At 41.2% G+C, this 19523-nt stretch overlaps 1 protein-coding gene across 1 annotated transcript in view; it reads left to right on the forward strand.

Moving 5' to 3' along the window:
• The first annotated feature begins 7664 nt into the window (after positions 1 to 7664).
• The window catches only part of LOC141258979 (uncharacterized), a 35017-nt gene continuing 23158 nt past the window's right edge, over positions 7665 to 19523 (forward strand). The window contains exons 1-3 of the mRNA XM_073674315.1: positions 7665 to 8041; positions 15695 to 15754; positions 17734 to 17808. Of these exons, the coding sequence (XP_073530416.1) occupies positions 7927 to 8041; positions 15695 to 15754; positions 17734 to 17808 (250 nt within the window). The 5' untranslated portion in view covers positions 7665 to 7926. The remainder of the gene's footprint in view (positions 8042 to 15694; positions 15755 to 17733; positions 17809 to 19523) is intronic.

Consider the following 19523-nt stretch of genomic DNA (forward strand, 5'->3'; position numbering starts at 1 on the left):
GTAACAATCATGCTTCCTTCCTCTGTCCTCTCCCCCCAACCTCGCACAACAGAAATGTGATCAAGGTCTCCCTCATCTGATGAGTCTTCCATCAGTTCGTCCTCCACTTCTTCCTGGGCTCCTGCACCTTCCTCACTAGTTTGGCTGCTACCATGCGCCCTGGTAAAACCATCTCCCCCACCCTCACATGCCTGCCGCCTTGGTGCTGCCGACCGTCTGGACCTTGCAGATGTTAGCCTTTCCGCATACAACTCCTCCTCCTCTACTTCCTCCACCTCCTCTTGTGCCACCACCTGACTCCGAATTCTGTTTAACATGTGCTCCAGCATGTAAATCACCGGAATAGTCATGCTGATAATGGCATCGTCAGCACTAAACATCTTCGTCGCCATTTCAAAACTGTGCAGAAGGGTGCATAGGTCCCTGATCTGAGACCACTCCTCCAGCGTGATTTGCCCCACCTCTGAATCTCGTTGGCCCAGGCTATACGTCAGAACGTATTGCACCAGGGCTTGTCGGTGCTGCCACAGTCGCTGCAACATGTGCAGAGTTGAATTCCACCGGGTAGGCACATCGCATTTTAGCCGGTGAAGTGGCAGGCCCAACGACTTCTGTAGAGATGTAAGTCGCTGAGCTGCGGGATGCGAACGGCGGAAGTGAGCACACAGCGACCGTGCCCTCTGCAGAAGGCCATCTAGTCTGGGATAGTGGGCTAAAAATTGCTGGACAACCAGGTTCAACACGTGAGCCATACAAGGCACGTGTGTGACATTGCCCCGGCGAAGGGCCGCACCCAGGTTTGCAGCATTGTCGCACACGGCCTTCCCTGGTTTCAGGTCCAGTGGAGACAACCATTCATGAAATTGGTTCTCCAGAGCTGACCACAACTCCTCAGCTGTGTGACTCACATTTCCCAGACATTTCAATGTAAAAACCGCCTGATGACGTTGAGCCCTACTGCCAGCATAGTAAGGAGGTGTGCAGGATCCCTTCTGCGCAGTTAGAAAGCTTGTGGCATGACCAGACAGGCTTTGGGTGCAGGTGGAAGACCGAGAGGAGGTTGAGGAGGCAGAAGCAGTGGAGGAACTTTGACATAAAGAGGATTGACGCACAACTCGTGGGGACGGCAAGACTTGGACAGCAGCCCCTTGTCCTGCTGTCACCATAGTTACCCAGTGCCCAGTCAGCGACATGTAACGCCCCTGTCCATGCCTACTCGTCCAAGTGTCTGTGGTGAAATGCACCCTGTCACACACAGAGTTTCTCAAAGAAGCGGTGATGTTGTGTGCGACATGCTGGTGGAGCGCAGGCACACCTTTCTTTGAGAAGTAGTGCCGACTGGGCATCTGGTACTGGGGCACTGCGACGGACATAAGGTCTCGAAAATCCTCTGTGTCCACCAGGCGGAAAGGCAGCATTTCTGTAGCCAAGAGCTTGCAGATGGTGAAATTCAACCTCTTAGCTTTCTCATGGCTAGGAGGAAATGGTCTTTTACTTGTCCACATCTGAGGGACCGAGGGCTGGCTATTGTGCTTAGACGGGGTTGATAAGGGTGTCCCCGGCAAACTGCCGGTCTGTGAGGAAGATGCAGGCGGACATGTTAGGTTGCCTTGATCCAAAGGTGGTGCGATCGATGTCGGACAGCGCTCAACACCAGCTGGTGTTACCACCTCCAAAGAAAATGATGACCTGCCAATCACGCTGGCTGTTGCGGGTAAAGAGGTGGCAGGTCTGCGCCCCAAAACAGGTGTGACTGCTGTCCCCCCAGTCACAGAGGATGAAGAGGCCGCGGATGCACAAGATATGGCAGACGGTGATTGGCCCGGCCGGCTAGGCCGCATTGTAGCACACTGAGCTTCCCACTGCAACTTATGCTTCATGTCCATGTGCCGGTTCATGCATGAAGTACTCAAACTATGTATTTTTTGGCCTCTACTTAGCTTTTGCTGACAAATGTTACAGATAACACGAGTTGGGTCATCTTTATTGATCTGAAAAAATGCCCAGGCTATGCAAGGCTTAGCACCCATGCGACCTGAAGAGCCACCACGACTTGTGGTGAGAGGCAGAGTTGTGTTTGAGGATGCAGTTGTTGACGTGCTTCCAGTACTACGTCTCTGTCCAGGAAGGCGCAACCTGACCTCGTCGTCACTAGCATCTTCCTCCACCTCCTCTGCTGACCTCATCTCTTGGCTGACTGTGGGTTGACAGTAAGTGGGATCTCCGACCTCATCATCATCACCCTGTGCGTTATCACACCCGTCGTCCTCAGAGCCAACCTGTTCCTGCCCTGACAAAAAACTAAAGTTGTCGCTCCAATCAGGTATTTGAGTCTTATCATCGTCTTCCTCATTGTCTCCACCAACAGGAGTTACAGTTTGGGAATGAGGGTCTACATTATGGTCAGAACCTTCTGCGTCTGGTCCTGGATCCGACTCATAAAGATTCTGGGCATCAGTGCAGATCATTTCCTCGTCTGGATTCACAGAAGCGCTGGAGTAGACCTCTGATTCCCAGGCTATAGTATGAGTAAACAGCTCTGCAGACTCAACCATCTGTTCTACCTCATACTCAGACGGGCAGCTGGAGATTTGGGAGCTGTGAGGAAGCAAGTGCGATTTGGGTGACACCTTTGAGGACTGGAGTATTTGTGATGTTGAAGTTGATGTGGAGGAGAGCCCACTTAAAGGAGCACTTGATATCCGTTGAAGCACCTGCTGTTTTTGTGCCTCATCTGGAATTTGTAGCGATTGGCGTGGCCGTAAGAAAGGGATCTTATCACATTGTCCGCTAAAAGAAGTAGACATTTTAGTTTGGCTGGAAGATGGTCTTTCTTCTGCAGATGTTACTGTTGCTTTAACACCTACCCCACGGACACAACCTTTTTTCCCCTTCCCAACACGCCTATTCCCCTTTCCACCAGCAGCAGGCCTTTTTCCACTCATTTTGGTGGTTAACTAATTCACAACTCTGGAGTTGTTTGCACAAAAAAACAATGGATGGTAACCGAGCAGAGCTGAGTGGCCAAACTGTGGTATTAGGCCAAAACTATTGGCTGGGTTAGATGCAGAAAAAAATTATTTTGAATTTGCAACCTGATGGAGGTCAGTATAGATGGACTAATAGAGAAAGTCCGACACACTACTAGAAGGCCAAATATTTTTTCAGAGGTAGATGCAGAAAAAAATATATTCAGTTTGCAACCTGATGGAGGTCAGTATAGATGGACTAATAGACCAAGTCCCACACACCGCTAGAAGCCCAAATATTTTTTCAGAACTAGATGCAGAAAAAAATTATTTTTAATTTGCAACCTGATGGAGGTCAGTATAGATGGACTAATAGACCAAGTCCCACACACTGCTAGAAGCCCAAATATTTTTTCAGAGCTAGATGCAGAAAAAAATTATTTTTAATTTGCAACCTGATGGAGGTCAGTATAGATGGACTAATAGACCAAGTCCCACACACTGCTAGAAGCCCAAATATTTTTTCAGAGCTAGATGCAGAAAAAAAATATTTTTAATTTGCAACCTGATGGAGGTCAGTATAGATGGACTAATAGACCAAGTCCCACACACCACTAGAAGCCCAACTATTTTTTCAGAGCTAGATGCAGAAAAAAATTATATTCAATTTGCAACCTGCTGGAGGTCAGTATAGAAGGACTAATAGAACAAGTCCCACACACTGCTAGAAGCCCAAATATTTTTTCAGAGCTAACTGAAGAAAAAAATTATTTTTAATTTGCAACCTGATGGAGGTCAGTATAGATGGACTAATAGACCAAGTCCCGCACACTGCTAGAAGCCCAAATATTTTTTCAGAGCTAGATGCAGAAAAAAATTATTTTTAATTTGCAACCTGATGGAGGTCAGTATAGATGGACTAATAGACCAAGTCCCACACACTGCTAGAAGCCCAAATATTTTTTCAGAGCTAGATGCAGAAAAAAATTATTTTTAATTTGCAACCTGATGGAGGTCAGTATAGATGGACTAATAGACCAAGTCCCACACACCGCTAGAAGCCCAACTATTTTTTCAGAGCTAGATGCAGAAAAAAATTATATTCAATTTGCAACCTGCTGGAGGTCAGTATAGAAGGACTAATAGAACAAGTCCCACACACTGCTAGAAGCCCAAATATTTTTTCAGAGCTAAATGAAGAAAAAAATTATTTTTAATTTGCAACCTGATGGAGGTCAGTATAGATGGACTAATAGACCAAGTCCCACACACTGCTAGAAGCCCAAATATTTTTTCAGAGCTAGATGCAGAAAAAAATTATTTTTAATTTGCAACCTGATGGAGGTCAGTATAGATGGACTAATAGACCAAGTCCCACACACCGCTAGAAGCCCAAATATTTTTTCAGAGCTAGATGCAGAAAAAAATTATTTTTAATTTGCAACCTGATGGAGGTCAGTATAGATGGACTAATAGACCAAGTCCCACACACCGCTAGAAGCCCAAATATTTTTTCAGAGCTAGATGCAGAAAAAAATTATTTTTAATTTGCAACCTGATGGAGGTCAGTATAGATGGACTAATAGACCAAGTCCCACACACTGCTAGAAGCCCAAATATTTTTTCAGAGCTAGATGCAGAAAAAAATTATTTTTAATTTGCAACCTGATGGAGGTCAGTATAGATGGACTAATAGACCAAGTCCCACACACCGCTAGAAGCCCAACTATTTTTTCAGAGCTAGATGCAGAAAAAAATTATATTCAATTTGCAACCTGCTGGAGGTCAGTATAGAAGGACTAATAGAACAAGTCCCACACACTGCTAGAAGCCCAAATATTTTTTCAGAGCTAAATGAAGAAAAAAATTATTTTTAATTTGCAACCTGATGGAGGTCAGTATAGATGGACTAATAGACCAAGTCCCACACACTGCTAGAAGCCCAAATATTTTTTCAGAGCTAGATGCAGAAAAAAATTATTTTTAATTTGCAACCTGATGGAGGTCAGTATAGATGGACTAATAGACCAATCCCACACACTGCTAGAAGCCCAAATATTTTTTCAGAGCTAGATGCAGAAAAAAATTATTTTTAATTTGCAACCTGATGGAGGTCAGTATAGATGGACTAATAGACCAAGTCCCACACACTGCTAGAAGCCCAAATATTTTTTCAGAGCTAGATGCAGAAAAAAATTATTTTTAATTTGCAACCTGATGGAGGTCAGTATAGATGGACTAATAGACCAAGTCCCACACACCGCTAGAAGCCCAACTATTTTTTCAGAGCTAGATGCAGAAAAAAATTATATTCAATTTGCAACCTGCTGGAGGTCAGTATAGATGGACTAATAGAACAAGTCCCACACACTGCTAGAAGCCCAAATATTTTTTCAGAGCTAAATGAAGAAAAAAATTATTTTTAATTTGCAACCTGATGGAGGTCAGTATAGATGGACTAATAGACCAAGTCCCACACACTGCTAGAAGCCCAAATATTTTTTCAGAGCTAGATGCAGAAAAAAATTATAATCAGTTTGCAACCTGATGGAGGTCAGTATAGATGGACTAATAGAATGATGCTATGTCCAAAAGATTTTACTTCACTAGGTGCAGTAAAAAAATTGGTATTCTATACACAGGTGTTATATCTTGCAACACAGATAGGCTACTCCACTGACTAACACACTCTGCAATAGGCCAAAAAGGATTAGCTTTGCTAGATTCAGCCAAATGCTGTGAAAAAAACTTGCACAGCACTGGCACAGACCTGCCTGGCAAAAACTGATAGGAACTCATGTAACCTAGTCCTGAAAAGGACTCCAATTACAATTAGTCTTTACTCCCACAACCTATCTATTTAAGAGCACAGACCTCCCTGATAAAAGTCGTAGGAAATGCTGTAACCTAGTCCTTAAAAGGACTGCAATCACAACTATTCCCTACTCCCAAGCTATCTGTATATTTGTGCGAAAATTGGCTTGAAATTAACAAGGTATAGCGCACACAGCAACAGCGGTGCCGTCTAACACGCAGCTGCAGCAGTGAGAAAATGGTGGCGACGGGGAAAATGGCTTGGTCTTATAGGGCAAGGACATGTGACATACACTGCCAATGACACATGCCCTTGCTTGTGTGAAAAAAAGCACTTCGCTCCGTGTGTGCGCTGCTGATAGGCTGACAGATTGCACCTCCCCACTGCAAATGCGGGAAAGAGAAAAAAAAATGGAGATCTTCATTGTTCCTGCAGAGATCCATCCCCTGCCCCTCCCCCCACCCCGCTGTACACTCAAACTGCGTATTAACATTAATTTTCATCATTACTGAGAAAAAATCCAGTTATGATTTTGGTGCACGAACAGTTATCGAACATAACCTCGAACAGCCGAATTTTTCTCAAATTGTTCGTGTTCGCCGAACGGCTCGAACACCGCCCAAAACAGCTCGAATTTGAGATTGGCGAACAGTTCGAGTAGAACAACGCTCATCTCTAATGATGTCTCCCACATAGTATGATGTCCCCCACACAGTATGATGTCCCCCAAAGCACCAAACACAGTATTCATGTCCCTCCACACAGTATGATGTCCCCCAAAGCACCACACAGTATGATGTCCCCCAAAGCACCAAACACAGTATGATGTCCCCCCACGCAATATGATGCCCCGACGTAGTCCCTCAAGCTGTATGATGTCCCCACACAGTATAATGTCCCCTAAAGCACCAAACACGATGATGTCCCCCACACAGTATGATGTCCCCAAAAGCACCAAACACAGTATGATGTCCCGCCACACAGTATGATATCCCCCAAAGCACCAAACACAGTATGATGTCCCCCCACACAATATGATGCCCCCACACAGTCCCTCAAACTGTATGATATCCCCACACAGTATAATGTCCACCAAAGCACCAAACACAGTATGATACATGAAAACAAAAAGGAAAATAGGGGTAAGGAGAGTCAGCTCACCGGTAAGTTAGTGTTCCGGAACCGCCCTGGTACATGTTGAGCACAAGCACAGCAGGAAAAGAAGATTTATCCAGCGATGATATTGTTAATAAAAACTAAGACCTAACGAGTCGAAACGCATTGATCTGGATCACCATGGAGGGTGCATGGTAGTTGCTTTTGACTGTATCAACTGGATTATCTTTTCAATTTTACTCAATAAAGAAAAATGAATTTTTATTAACAATATCATTGCTGGATAAATCTTCTTCTTTTCCCAAACACAGTAAGATGTACCTTGACAAAATAAGAATGCAATAGATCTTGGCATGCGCGAACACAAAAACAAATAATTTTAGGAAAATATTTTATTGTGCAAAAAGTACTAAATCAAAAACGATATAAATTTGGTATTGCCATAACTGTATCAACCCAAAATGTAATGCTCTTATGTAATTTGTACCACATAAGAAATGTCATAAAACATAACCCAAAAATACATTTAGTCCTGAAAAAAACAAAAAAAAAAACAATCTGTCAAACAACAAAAAAATAAGTCACCCATTATGGCGTTGTCCGTTCTGCAAACAATATAAGGAGAAATGACTTAGTTTGAAATAAAGTTTTAATTTGGCAACTGTCCCAAGTGTTCGCTTCAACAAGCTCTGATTGAGCCAGAGCAGGCTGGCACATAATGCAGAACAGGTGGGCAAACTGCTGCTAAACCATGTCCCAGGGAAAACGAGAGGAAACCCCATCCGCAGGGGGTCTCAGCTATCAGAGTAACTGAGTACAGAGTCCTCAGGGTCCTTTTTCTCCAGGGTGCTAATGGAAAGCTGGAGGCGCACAGCCAGAATGTGTTAGCAAGGGCTCTGCAGGGAGGGGGTAGGAGAGAGGATTGCAAAGTAAAAGCTGGAGTTTGTTGCTGGCTGTCCTGCAGATAGACTGCGCAGGCTGTGCAGTAGCTGCTAGCTCATCTGTCCACAGTGTCTGCTCTCAGCTATGGAGATAAGGCAGGACTACAACTCATTACGCATAAATCTGCTGCTAATAGTCCAAGCACAGGACAAGCAGACTGAAGAAGAGCAAGATCAGGAGACTGCTCACCAAACCCAAGGTACACCCATATATGCTAACAATAGGACTACCTGTAGGGGTGCATTGAGGAGGCTAAAGGACTAACCAGAACCAGGGATAGCCGCAACACAGCTCTCACTGTGGCGCCATCTTTGATTGGGGCAATTAGGGGCAACCCTTAAAAATTGCTTTTTTTCAAAATTTGTACATTCCCATTGGATAGAATAATGAGACCAGGAAAAAAGGAATCTAGCCATTATTTCTGACTGTATATATACGCACCTAAAGGGTATAGATTATTATAGTTACAGATATTGGGGGGGGGGGGGGTAACAAGCTTTTTTGTTTTACAGAATCTTAAATATATTTTTATGTCCGTGGTATGAAAAGTAAATTTTGGAAAATTAAGTCAGAAAGTCAAAGTATTGCTCTCCATTTTTGCAACCACCATGCTAAAATACAAGCCTCATATGCTACAACATCCCTGTCCGCCGGATCTGCTGACAGCGTCTTGCAGAATAATAGACGTCATAATTAACATTTGCCACTTTTTTTAACACTTATTTTTTTACACCTGCTCTTGATGAAGCACAGTAGTACAAGCATGTTGTAGATAATGTCTTCATTAATATTTATACATGTGGAACACAGGTAACAGGTGTATATAGCGTGTAACAGGTGTATATGACACGTAACAGGTATACATTGTACACGTGAAAATGGCTTGTGATTTTATGAGTTATGTGTAGTTTGGGTTTGAAAAATGTTTGCTCCCATGCACCGCTCCGAGGTCCATGCACCGCTCCGAGGTCCATGCACCGCTCCGAGGTCCATGCACTCGTGGTGCAACTGCCCACAGTATTGCCAGATCATTAAAATCCTAGACACTAGACGTTCTCCTCCAAGGGATCTCTTTATTGGTAACCATATACAAAAGATGAAAGATATATGAAAAGTTTCGGGCACACAGGGCCTTTTTCAAACCAAATATAATAAGATATATACATAAAGTTTAAGTCAATTACCTATTCTATTTGGCTAAAAAAACGCCCTGTGTGTCCGAAACGTTGCATAAAGACTTCATCTTTTGTTTGCGTTAACGTCTGGTGATTTGGATTTTTGAAAGTATATTAAAGGGTTAATCCCATCTTAATAGAATCCGATCTTAATAAAAAAAAAGGCTTTTGTAATTTACTGCTTATTAAAATTTTGAGTCGTTCTTGAGATATTAAGAACTTTTTCTTTAATATAACGATATTAACAGTTTTAATTTCTTTTGTGTTTAGCTCATTGCCTAAAGAACCGACCACTACTGCTGTCTAGCTTGTAAGCAATGAGCTGAAGCTGGCCAGAATTAGGAGATAACAACATGCTCCTCCAGAGATCCTGGCCAATTTGAAGACAGTGCTTACAAGCTCAATAGAAAAGAGCTTGTAAGAAATGTTCTACTGTCTAGAAGTGATGGTCGGTCTCCAAGGCAACGAGCTGTAAACAAAATAAAAATGTTAATATCTCAAGAATGGCTGGAAAATTTAATAAGCAGCAAATTGCAAGATTGCTTGTATTTACTGGCACAATCCAACAATATCCATCTATGAAGACACAAACGGGATGTTAGGATGTATAAAAAGAGAAAAAATCCTGCGATCCCAACGTATTGTTACCCCTTTATAAATCACTGGTGAGGCCACATCTAGAATATGGGATCCAATTTTGGACTCCACATTTTAAAAACGATATTCGGAATTTAGAGTCAGTTCAAAGGCGGCAACTAGATTATTACAAGGGATGGAGGCCTCTCATATGAGAAGTTGGATAAGTTGGGCTTGTTTAGCTTAGAAATACAATGCCTCACAGGGGATCTCATTTACATGTATAAATATATGTGTGGTCAATACAAAGGACTAGCACATGACTTATTCCTTCCAAAGGGCCAGGAAACTTTCATTACAGGTGGAGGAAAGGTGATTCCAGCAGCTAAACAGGAAAGGGTTCTTTACAGTCAGAGCAGTTAGACTGTGGAATGCCCGACCATAAGAGGTAGTGATGGCTGACACTATAACAGCCTTTAACAAAGGGCTGGATGATTTTCTCACAAAACATGGTATTATGGGTTATAGATAATCTAGCGATAGAGAAATACACACAAAAGAAATAAGCATGTGTAAAACAAAACGTGTGTAATTGCAATCATTTTCTGGGAGAAATACTTCATTTTATGGAACAATTTCAAGGGTGCCAACACATTCGGCCATGACTGTACATGAAGATGCACCATAATTAACCGAGCGTGCATGACTCTTGTGCATTTGGCACATCTGCAATTTAACTCATCTAATTTTATGCTATCTCCATTTCAGACAGTATTAATAACTCTGCTCCATGGTGTTTTTGTGGCCTGTCGACCTGTACAAAGTCCTGCATAGGAGAAGCATCACAAACTAGATGTTATTTTAATCTCGACTATTTACAGAAACGCTTTTTTTTTATTTCAGATACATTGGAGTAAGGAAAAATAATGGCAAACTTAGATACACTTTGTAATATTCATATTTTGCTAGGGCTTGTTCACACAATGCATTTTTTTCCGTGCGTTTTTCCAATGGGAAGGAAATGCTGCACTTTAAAGTACCAGCAACTTATGAGATTTCTGATATCTTATGCACATGCTGCTTCTTTTTTCTTGGCAAATTTTAACCATCGATGCATGTTTTTTAACTCTGCAGCGTGTCAAATTCAGCCTTTTTCAGCATTTTTTACCTATTGAAGTGAATGGGGAAAAAAAATGCAAGAAAAAATGTAGTGAAAATGGGTAAAAACGTGCGTATTTTTACACAGTATTTTTCCTGCCAACACTGGTGTTTTGGTGCAGAAATATGCACTGCAAATACTCAATGTGTGCACATGCCCTGATATGTTCCAGCATTTTTATTTTAGGTAAATTAGGAATAATCCTTGTATAGTGAAAGCAATGAAGCATTTTTATAGTGCACCATCCTCAAGATATGTTAGAAAATTATTACATTATTATGTAAATCCGGAGGAGTCAAATTGCAGAGACAAAGTCCTGCTCCTGGTTAAGAGGTGGATTTAATCTATTCTTGGTGATCCCTGAGAGTTTGCAACAATTAATTAGTTTTTACGCCACGTTCACACGTTCAGTATTCGGTCAGTATTTTCCATCAGTATCTGTAAGCCAAAATCAGAAGAGGAACAATCAGAGGAGAAGTATAATAGAAACACGTCACCACTTCTGTATTTATCACCCACTCCTGGATTTGGCTTATAAACACTTATGTAAAACACTGACCAAATACTGAACGTGTGAACGTGGCCTTAATATAACATATCATCTGGATTCTGTAAACTTTAGCCGCACAGAGCAGGACCGGGTACAGGATATACTGGTTTTCAGCCACTATACCTAAAGTCACATTCAGACATCAGTGTTTGTTCATGAATGCAAAAAAAATGGTAAAAGTGTCATCAGGGTTTTGGATTCAAGTTTCAGCAGTGTTTGGTCAGTGTGTCCGTTTTTTTCCCATCAGTAAAAACACAGTATTTTTCTAGTATGAAAAAAAAAAAATAAAAATCACAAAGCTTCTCCTATCCATTACTGTTAATCATGGACAGCGCGGACGGTACATGTGATTTTTGCATCTGTGAAAAAACAACAGACATGTGAACAGCCCCATAGATTATAGTGGGTACGTGTTTGATTCTTGAAAACCATGGATAGAAAACATACATGGAAAAACAGACGTCTGAACGAGGCCTAATCATAGGCCCTGATTTACCAAGAAATTTATGGCAGTTTTATGGCATAAAACTACTTAAAAAGTCGCAATTTTTTTGTACAAGTTATCATTGCGCAAAAATTTTGCAACTTTTTCCATCTTTACACCAGTTTCAGCCTTGTCAGCCAACTTTAAAAAATGACCCAAGAGGTTGCTTGACTGAGCGCCTCAGACAAATTCATAATAATTTACAACAAACAAATGGAGTACTTTAAGACAGAAAAGTACTCCAGCTAGCGACTGGAATACATGTCTTGTGTCAGCGCACAGCAGCTGAAAGTTATTAAGATGCACATGCCGCTTAATGAGTGTGCCTAAGTCACTGGCCACCACTGTGGTCTAGCTGTGGTGGCAGAACATGCGCAGTGCTTACATGTTCATTTCTTTTCAACTTGAAAGCACTGAAACAGACCAGGATCATGGGAGCGCACAGTTAGCCCTCCAGCTAAAAAGCTTCCGTGTCGCTGCACCCCTCCAATGTTGTACAAGCAAAGCTGCAAAATTGGGAGCACACACCAGCAGCGACTCGAGGCTGCTGGACCAAGCTGTCAATCATGCAATCGTGCACTCCTGAAAAAAATGATAGGGCAAACCCTTTAAAGGGAAGCTGTCATGAGAAAATGACTAAGGCCACGGCCCCACTATCAGTATTCAGTCAGTATTTTTTCTCAGGGGTAGGAGCCAAAACCAGTAGTGTGTGATAAATGCAGAATTGGTGACTTGTTTCTATTATACCTTTTCTCTGATTGTTCCTCACCTGGTTTTGGCTCCCACTCCTGAGAAAAAATACTGACTGAATACTGACCAAATACTGATAGTGGGGCCGTGGCCTTATTGTTTAAATCAGGTTTTTTGTTAAATGTATGTTTCAAGACTCTTAACTGTCTGCAGTTACAGAAAACAACACATGTACATCAGCCAAAATAATCAGGCTCCAGCCCTATCTTTTCTGTCAAGACATCTAAGGAGTGTGTGCATAGGTCATTGTGAAGAGAGGGGGTGCAGGTGGGCTGTGACATCACCCTTTGTGAATGGTGCGTCCTGTGTTGTCAACTGTGTATAGACGTGTCACCCAAGTGCAACAATTATGTACAAAGACCCTTGAGCGCCAGTATGGGGACCACTGTGTGTAACTAAAGATATCTCTAAGCTCCTTCCATCTCACAGCAGCAATCATAAAAAAAACACTCAAAATGTGGGAATTTCTTTTTTGATAATTATTTATAGTCTTTTACTTTTGCAAGAACTGGCCATTAGTCCTAATAGACGAAATACAATATGCAATATTATAAAAGTGTTACTAATCACTGTAATCCTGCCTCTGCTGATAAGGAGCCTGTAGAAAATTCTTCCTGAAAGTACAGGAAGTAGGAGTCTAAAATATCCCCTGTTGTTATTGTGAATATTGCAAGATTACAAATTTTTTTCTTATTTATTTATTTTTTAATAAAGATTGTGATATGAAAAAATAAAACCATTGCTAAAAATAATATATATATATATATATATAAAATTTGGTTTAAACAACAGGTCATTTTCTGAGGATAGATGGTCATTTTCTGAGGATAGATTCCCTGTAAAGGGAATCTGTCAGCAGGATTTCTCCGCCAAAAACAGCAGGATTTCTCCGCCAAAAACTATTTATATGCAAATGTAGCTCTTTCAAAGACAAATCCAAAAATACCTTTACATGGCCAGTCCATTCCTCCATTACTGAGAAATCAGAATTGTAATTGATATGCAAATGAGTCTGAAAGACTATGTGTAGATCTGAAGCCTTTGTCACTCCAGCTCTATTCCCCACTCATTGCCAACTACTCCTGCTTGACTGATGGCCCCTTTGCTTGAAGTCACACAGCACAGAGGCTTTCAGTTAAACAGGAGGAGGCGTTGCTGGGAGGAGAATAGAACTGGATTCAAGCAGCATACAAGTCTATAGGTGCGAGTGACACATCAGGCTGCACTCAGATGTCATCCAAGGGAAATCTGGTGTATGCGTATAGAGACTAAGAAGAAGTTAAGTTCTCCATCTTCTCCACACTTGTGCTGCGATTCTCTCATGTGAGAGAATCAGATCTCAGTAAGACGACACTCTGACAGTTTGAGCAGAGTGTCATTGGCATAATCATCCTGATTCTCTCGCAGTGTGAGCAAGCCCTAATGACAATTGGTGGAGTATGCGGGCATGTTGCTAGGGGCCATGGCTAGTGATGAGCGAGTATGTTTTGTTAACCCTTTTGCCAAGTATGCTCAGGCGAGCACAGAGTATTTACAGCTGCTCTGCGATATGGTTGAATCGCTCCGTGTGCATGATTTGCGACTGTTTGACAGCTTTAATATATGTGAGGAATGCATGTTTCTTAAGCATTCCTCACATGTATTAAAGCTGTCAAACAGTCGCAAATCATGCACACGGGATGACAGTGTTTAAGAGTGTCCAAATTAGAGAAGATCCCAACAGATGATTGTACAGTCGTTCTTACAGCTTACCTGACAACTGAACCACAAAAAGCATATTATGGTCTCTGCAAGCAGGATGTTAAAGACTATATGAAGCTAAAAGAATAGTTTCTCGCTTGTCTGGGATTCAAGCTTTCTCATAGTGGTTTGGGAACACAACAGTGCTTGGTTCTGGTGTAAAACAGTCTTAGGTTTATTTATCCATTATAAACCATTAGCAAAGTTCACATAAAAGCAAAATAGCCAGGAATAATGAACACACTGCAGCTCCCACACATTATACACACCTGAGCAACTTCAGCAGCCTTTTGTACAACCTGCAAAGCCTGGACTGGAGATATGGGAGCGACCTCTCCTACCCAGACTCTTCTGGTTGCTCCTAAATCCCGGAGCCAAAATTCAGTCCCAACAAAAACCTTCTCAGCAACCTACCATTGCAGGAGCCTTCAATTCTGGGACTTACATAACGGAGGCTAGCCACCTTGGTGACACATACCTGCCATCCAGGACTTTTCCTCCTGCTCCTTTACAGGGGTGACAGCTGTTGTTGTGCCCGGAGGGTCCATAATTGGGGTTACAGCACATACAAGTCTTCCAGGTCCCAGACATTTTCCTGTTGTGAAAATGTCTACAATTACACTTTACACTTACACAGATTGCGAAGAAGGTGGCTGTGTACTGCTACATCTAGGCTCTGCTTGCTGGTTTGAAATGGAGGGTCAGTAATGGTGACCATAAGGACGTAGCAAAGTTCATTAACCTGGTTTAATGCTCCCCATATGCACATTTAGATAAATAATTCTCTTATTGGCTATTACCTAGGATGTCCCTGAAAAGTTGGTCTTAGGAAAACCTGCAATCTTCGAAGGAGTTGTCCAAATCAGTCAAATGGAAACTTAATATATTATGTAAATACTATGAACTACTGATAGATTACTTTAGATATTAGAACCATACAAGCCTTTGTTTCTGCACGCCCCGATAATTCTAATGAATAAAAACCTGCTTTATTAGAAGATTGCTCCAACTGTAATGAATAAATTGGGCATATGTCTTCGTAGCTTTTTTCACCAATTACTACTGCATGAATTACAATCCGGTGATTAACAAGGATATTATGTACAGTGAATGTGTCCAAGTCACAGGTCCCATTAATCCCTGTTTAGCTTTGGAATTATATTTTTTGGCAACCTGAAGGTAAAAAGACACCATTTATTTCTGGTTACAATGGTGTCCTGAATTTAAGGTCATGTTTTATCATTCAAAGTTTTATTACAATCTGACAAATATACATTCCTTGTCAGCTATATACTCCAGAAGAGTTGGTTATTGGCAGAGCTCATACAAAAAGTTTGTGCTAATATCTAGGGTGATAGCTGTTTCTGTACTTTTCATTGACTTAACAAACCAGTGATGTGTATTCTGCTTTTCATTAGTGACACCTCCGAAAAACCCTCTTGCTGGGAGACACATCATTAATAGCTATGAGAGCGAAGGTAAGTCAATCTGAAGGGAACGTATCATCAGACAATGACCTATTATTTAAATCAGTTTTTTTTGTGTTAAAAGTTTTTTTATTTTAAATTGACAATGTTTTTTTTTTAATCTGTTAAGAAAATTATATATATACAGTACAGACCAAAAGTTTGGACACACCTTCTCATTTAAAGATTTTTCTGTATTTTCATGACTATGAAAATTGTACATTCACACTGAAGGCATCAAAACTATGAATTAACACATGTGGAATTATATACTTAACAAAAAAGTGTGAAACAACTGAAAATATGTCTTATATTCTAGGTTCTTCAAAGTAGCCACCTTTTGCTTTGATGACTGCTTTGCACACATAGTCATGAAAATACAGAAAAATCTTTAAATGAGAAGGTGTGTCCAAACTTTTGGTCTGTACTGTATATATATATTAATACTGCAATTTTCACACTGGCTGTTGGGACTATTTTAGACTCATGATTTTCCTGTTCTTTACTCAAAGACTTTTCAGAAGTCTCATTATCATCAGAGTCAGGATTACAATGACTGGAAACACCACTATTACCAGCTGATAGCACAGGATCCACCAATCACACTAAATGATATCACAGCTCCCCTTCCCTTTATAATGCCGTTTGCACACACTCATTAGATGCTTCATTACAAAAGATAGGGTCTGAGTCAGTCTATTGCCACTAATGTACATGTGCATTTCCTGACAGAACAGGAAGTAGAAGTCTAGAATAGCTCCAGTGACCAGTGTGAGAATAGCAAAATTTCTATTTTTTTAATACAAGAAAGAATAAAAGAAAAATTACCAACATTTTTTAAAATATACATTTAACATAAAAATCTGATTTAAACCTAAGGTAATTTTCTGGTGGCACATTCACTTTAACATATGTCAACATATAAGTGGTTATATCCAATGCCAGATCTTACACACAGAACAATAATGTTAATATTTGCAGACTATATAGGATCTAAGGGGCAAGGTTTCTCCTTGTGGAGAGTGACATGCCAGGTCTGGCATGCCAGTATGAGGAGACTTAAATACCTTATATGCTTCTCTGGGAAATTAAATATACAAATTGTCTCTTCAGAGAGGGAGAGGACTAGAACTCTAGTGCCACCTATACTTGTGAGATTGCTACTTCCAATAGGTGGCACTAGAGTCCAAGTCCTCTTCCTCTCTGGAGAGACAATTTGCAGACTGTATGGGGTAATTCCAAATGTTCACAGCTAGAAAATAATGGCTTCATGTAATCAAAAAGCCAATCCTCTTAATAATGTATTGAGTGGAATGATGGGTGCCTCCTGCCACTGAGCTGACACCTGGGTGAAGTCTGTCCTTGCCTTAGTATTCATACATGATTTTTGTTGACCACATAGAAGAAATAATAATTTGTGTGTCATGTAAAATTCTCATCACATATTTAAAAAGATGACATTGGAGATCGGTCACTTTTGATGAGAGTATATTAGCAAGCAGTGCTACAGTATTCTTGGTGTCAAAACATCGGGAACCTTGATGGAATCGCAACGCATCACTTTACTATTTAATAGGGACTATCAGACGCCTTCAATTCAACATACGATCAGGCAGTTTTATACTTTCCATTATAAGTGGAAACTTGGAAGCCAAGCCACCAGTGTGAACACAGCGATACATATATTAGTTCACCATTTATCTTATCACTCTCCTACCATTGATAAATACGCCTTTGTAGCAACATATATGAAGAGTACGGTTGTTGTCAGAGCTCTTTAACAATGACTTTCCTCGCCCGGCCGGTTGATGTTTCCTCTAAGCCAAATGTACAAAAAGAAATGGCCATCATATAGATAGAAATGAATGGCACATTCTCCAGACTAGTATACACCATGTAATGACTGCAGAGCTCTTAGGCCTTCTTGTGTTATGATCCAGCCGCTTTAATATGTGAATATTTTTTGTAATTTTTTATTCTTTTTGCATCAGGAAGTCAAGTTCGTGTGGAAATTCATCCCAAAGATAGTCAGCCCCAGCTCTTCAGCCGGACACCTATGCCTAAAGGTGAGTGTCATTACATTTTGGAAGTTCTATAAATGCTTATTAATACAGGACTCTTTTATTAAGTAGAATATTTTTAGTATTATATTCTTTCATGGGGAAAGGCATTTACGGGAATGGAAAAATAGAAAAACCCAGCACAATTGGTTAAGGGCTTTTCAAACAAATTGGACAGGAACCTTACCTAAAAGTGGACATTATGTGGATGTTCCCAGGAGTTAGGTTGGCCAAATTGTCCCCAATTTTGTCCATTGAAATGTTGGTAAGTCTGTATTTATTTGAGGCCTCCTCTCTTCTGCAGTACATCACTGCCTACATGCAGGGGTGTAACTGTAAGAGGTGTAGGGATTGCAACCACACCTGGGCCCTGGAGGGTAGGGGGGCCCCAAAGGTCCCTTTACCTTATATGAAAATCTGTAGCTATTAAAGACCTGTGGTACTTTGGGGCCCCATTAGAGATTCTGCATGGGGGTCCACAAGCTTCAGGTTACGCCTTTGCCTACATGATTACCTCAGCATGTTCCTTGCGGTCTCTCCAATTCTGTAACCATTGTACAGGCTCCAGGGGTATACACAGGATATTAAAAAGAGGAGCCGCTATTATTCTTAATACATACAACTATATGCACACCTATAAAACATGTCCAACATTTCATATACACATATACTATATGCACAATGTAACAAATGCACATATATACACATTAAAGGGATAACATTTCTCCTTGCGGAGAGTGACAGGTTAAGCATGTCATGGTGAGAAAACTTTTAAAGCCGCAATGCTCCTCTGGGAAATGTGCAAATTGTCTCTTCAGAGAGGAAGAGGTCAGAACTCTAGCGCCACCTACAGGAAGTAGCAATCCTAAAAGACAATAGTGACCCTTTAACTAGTCTTATCATATGACTTAGGATAAAAGCCAGAACCAGAAACTCAATTTGCAGACACTGTGTTTCGGGATACTGCCCCTTGTCAGTCATGTGATAAGTCATGTGGCAAGGCTCGTTAAAGGGTCACTATTGACTTTTAGGAGAGCAGCATAATGTAGGAAAAGAGACCCTGATTCCAACACACTATTACTTAGTTTACTGGGTGTAGCAGTTGTGATATGATCAGAGTTTTTAGATGTAGCAGAACTCAGAAAGCTAACCCTGTAAACACAACATCTTTCAGTGTATATTGTCTAAAGACAGTGAGCTACTAATCAGTGATGCGGCGGAGTTGGATCAGGATGCACGTGAAGTGTAGTCCTGTAGTGGTAATTTCCTGCTGATAAAATACTCATTGTATTGAAACAAAAGCACCCAACCTTATAAGTGACACATCGCTAAAATCAGTGTCTCAGCCCCTACCTCATGTTGCACTCAGATTATATAGCAAACACCTGCCGACGGATTCCCTTAAAGCACAGCAGCACATGAGAGCTGGAGCTACTAGGAGGTTCCTTCTTCCTCCTCTTTCCCTCCTACTCCGCTGCTTTCTGTATATAATGCTTATTGCCTTGTGAAAGGTGAATATCTTCATGTAATGTTCACCTTTCGCAGCCCATGGAGGAGAGCTGTGGGGATGAGCTGGGGCAGGTTCAGCACAAGGGGAGATGTAACTCCATAGCTTCTGTAAGTCTCGGATGGGCTCTTCTATTTCCATTTTCCTTCTACTTTCATATAGTGAACAGATAAAATTCTGGGTGTCTGCAGCCACCACTTGGGCAAATTCATGA

The sequence above is a fragment of the Phyllobates terribilis genome, unplaced genomic scaffold, assembly GCF_046119375.1.
Source record: "Phyllobates terribilis strain yellow unplaced genomic scaffold, ASM4611937v1 Scaffold_3__8_contigs__length_932513732, whole genome shotgun sequence".
Classification (NCBI taxonomy): Eukaryota; Metazoa; Chordata; class Amphibia; order Anura; family Dendrobatidae; genus Phyllobates; species Phyllobates terribilis.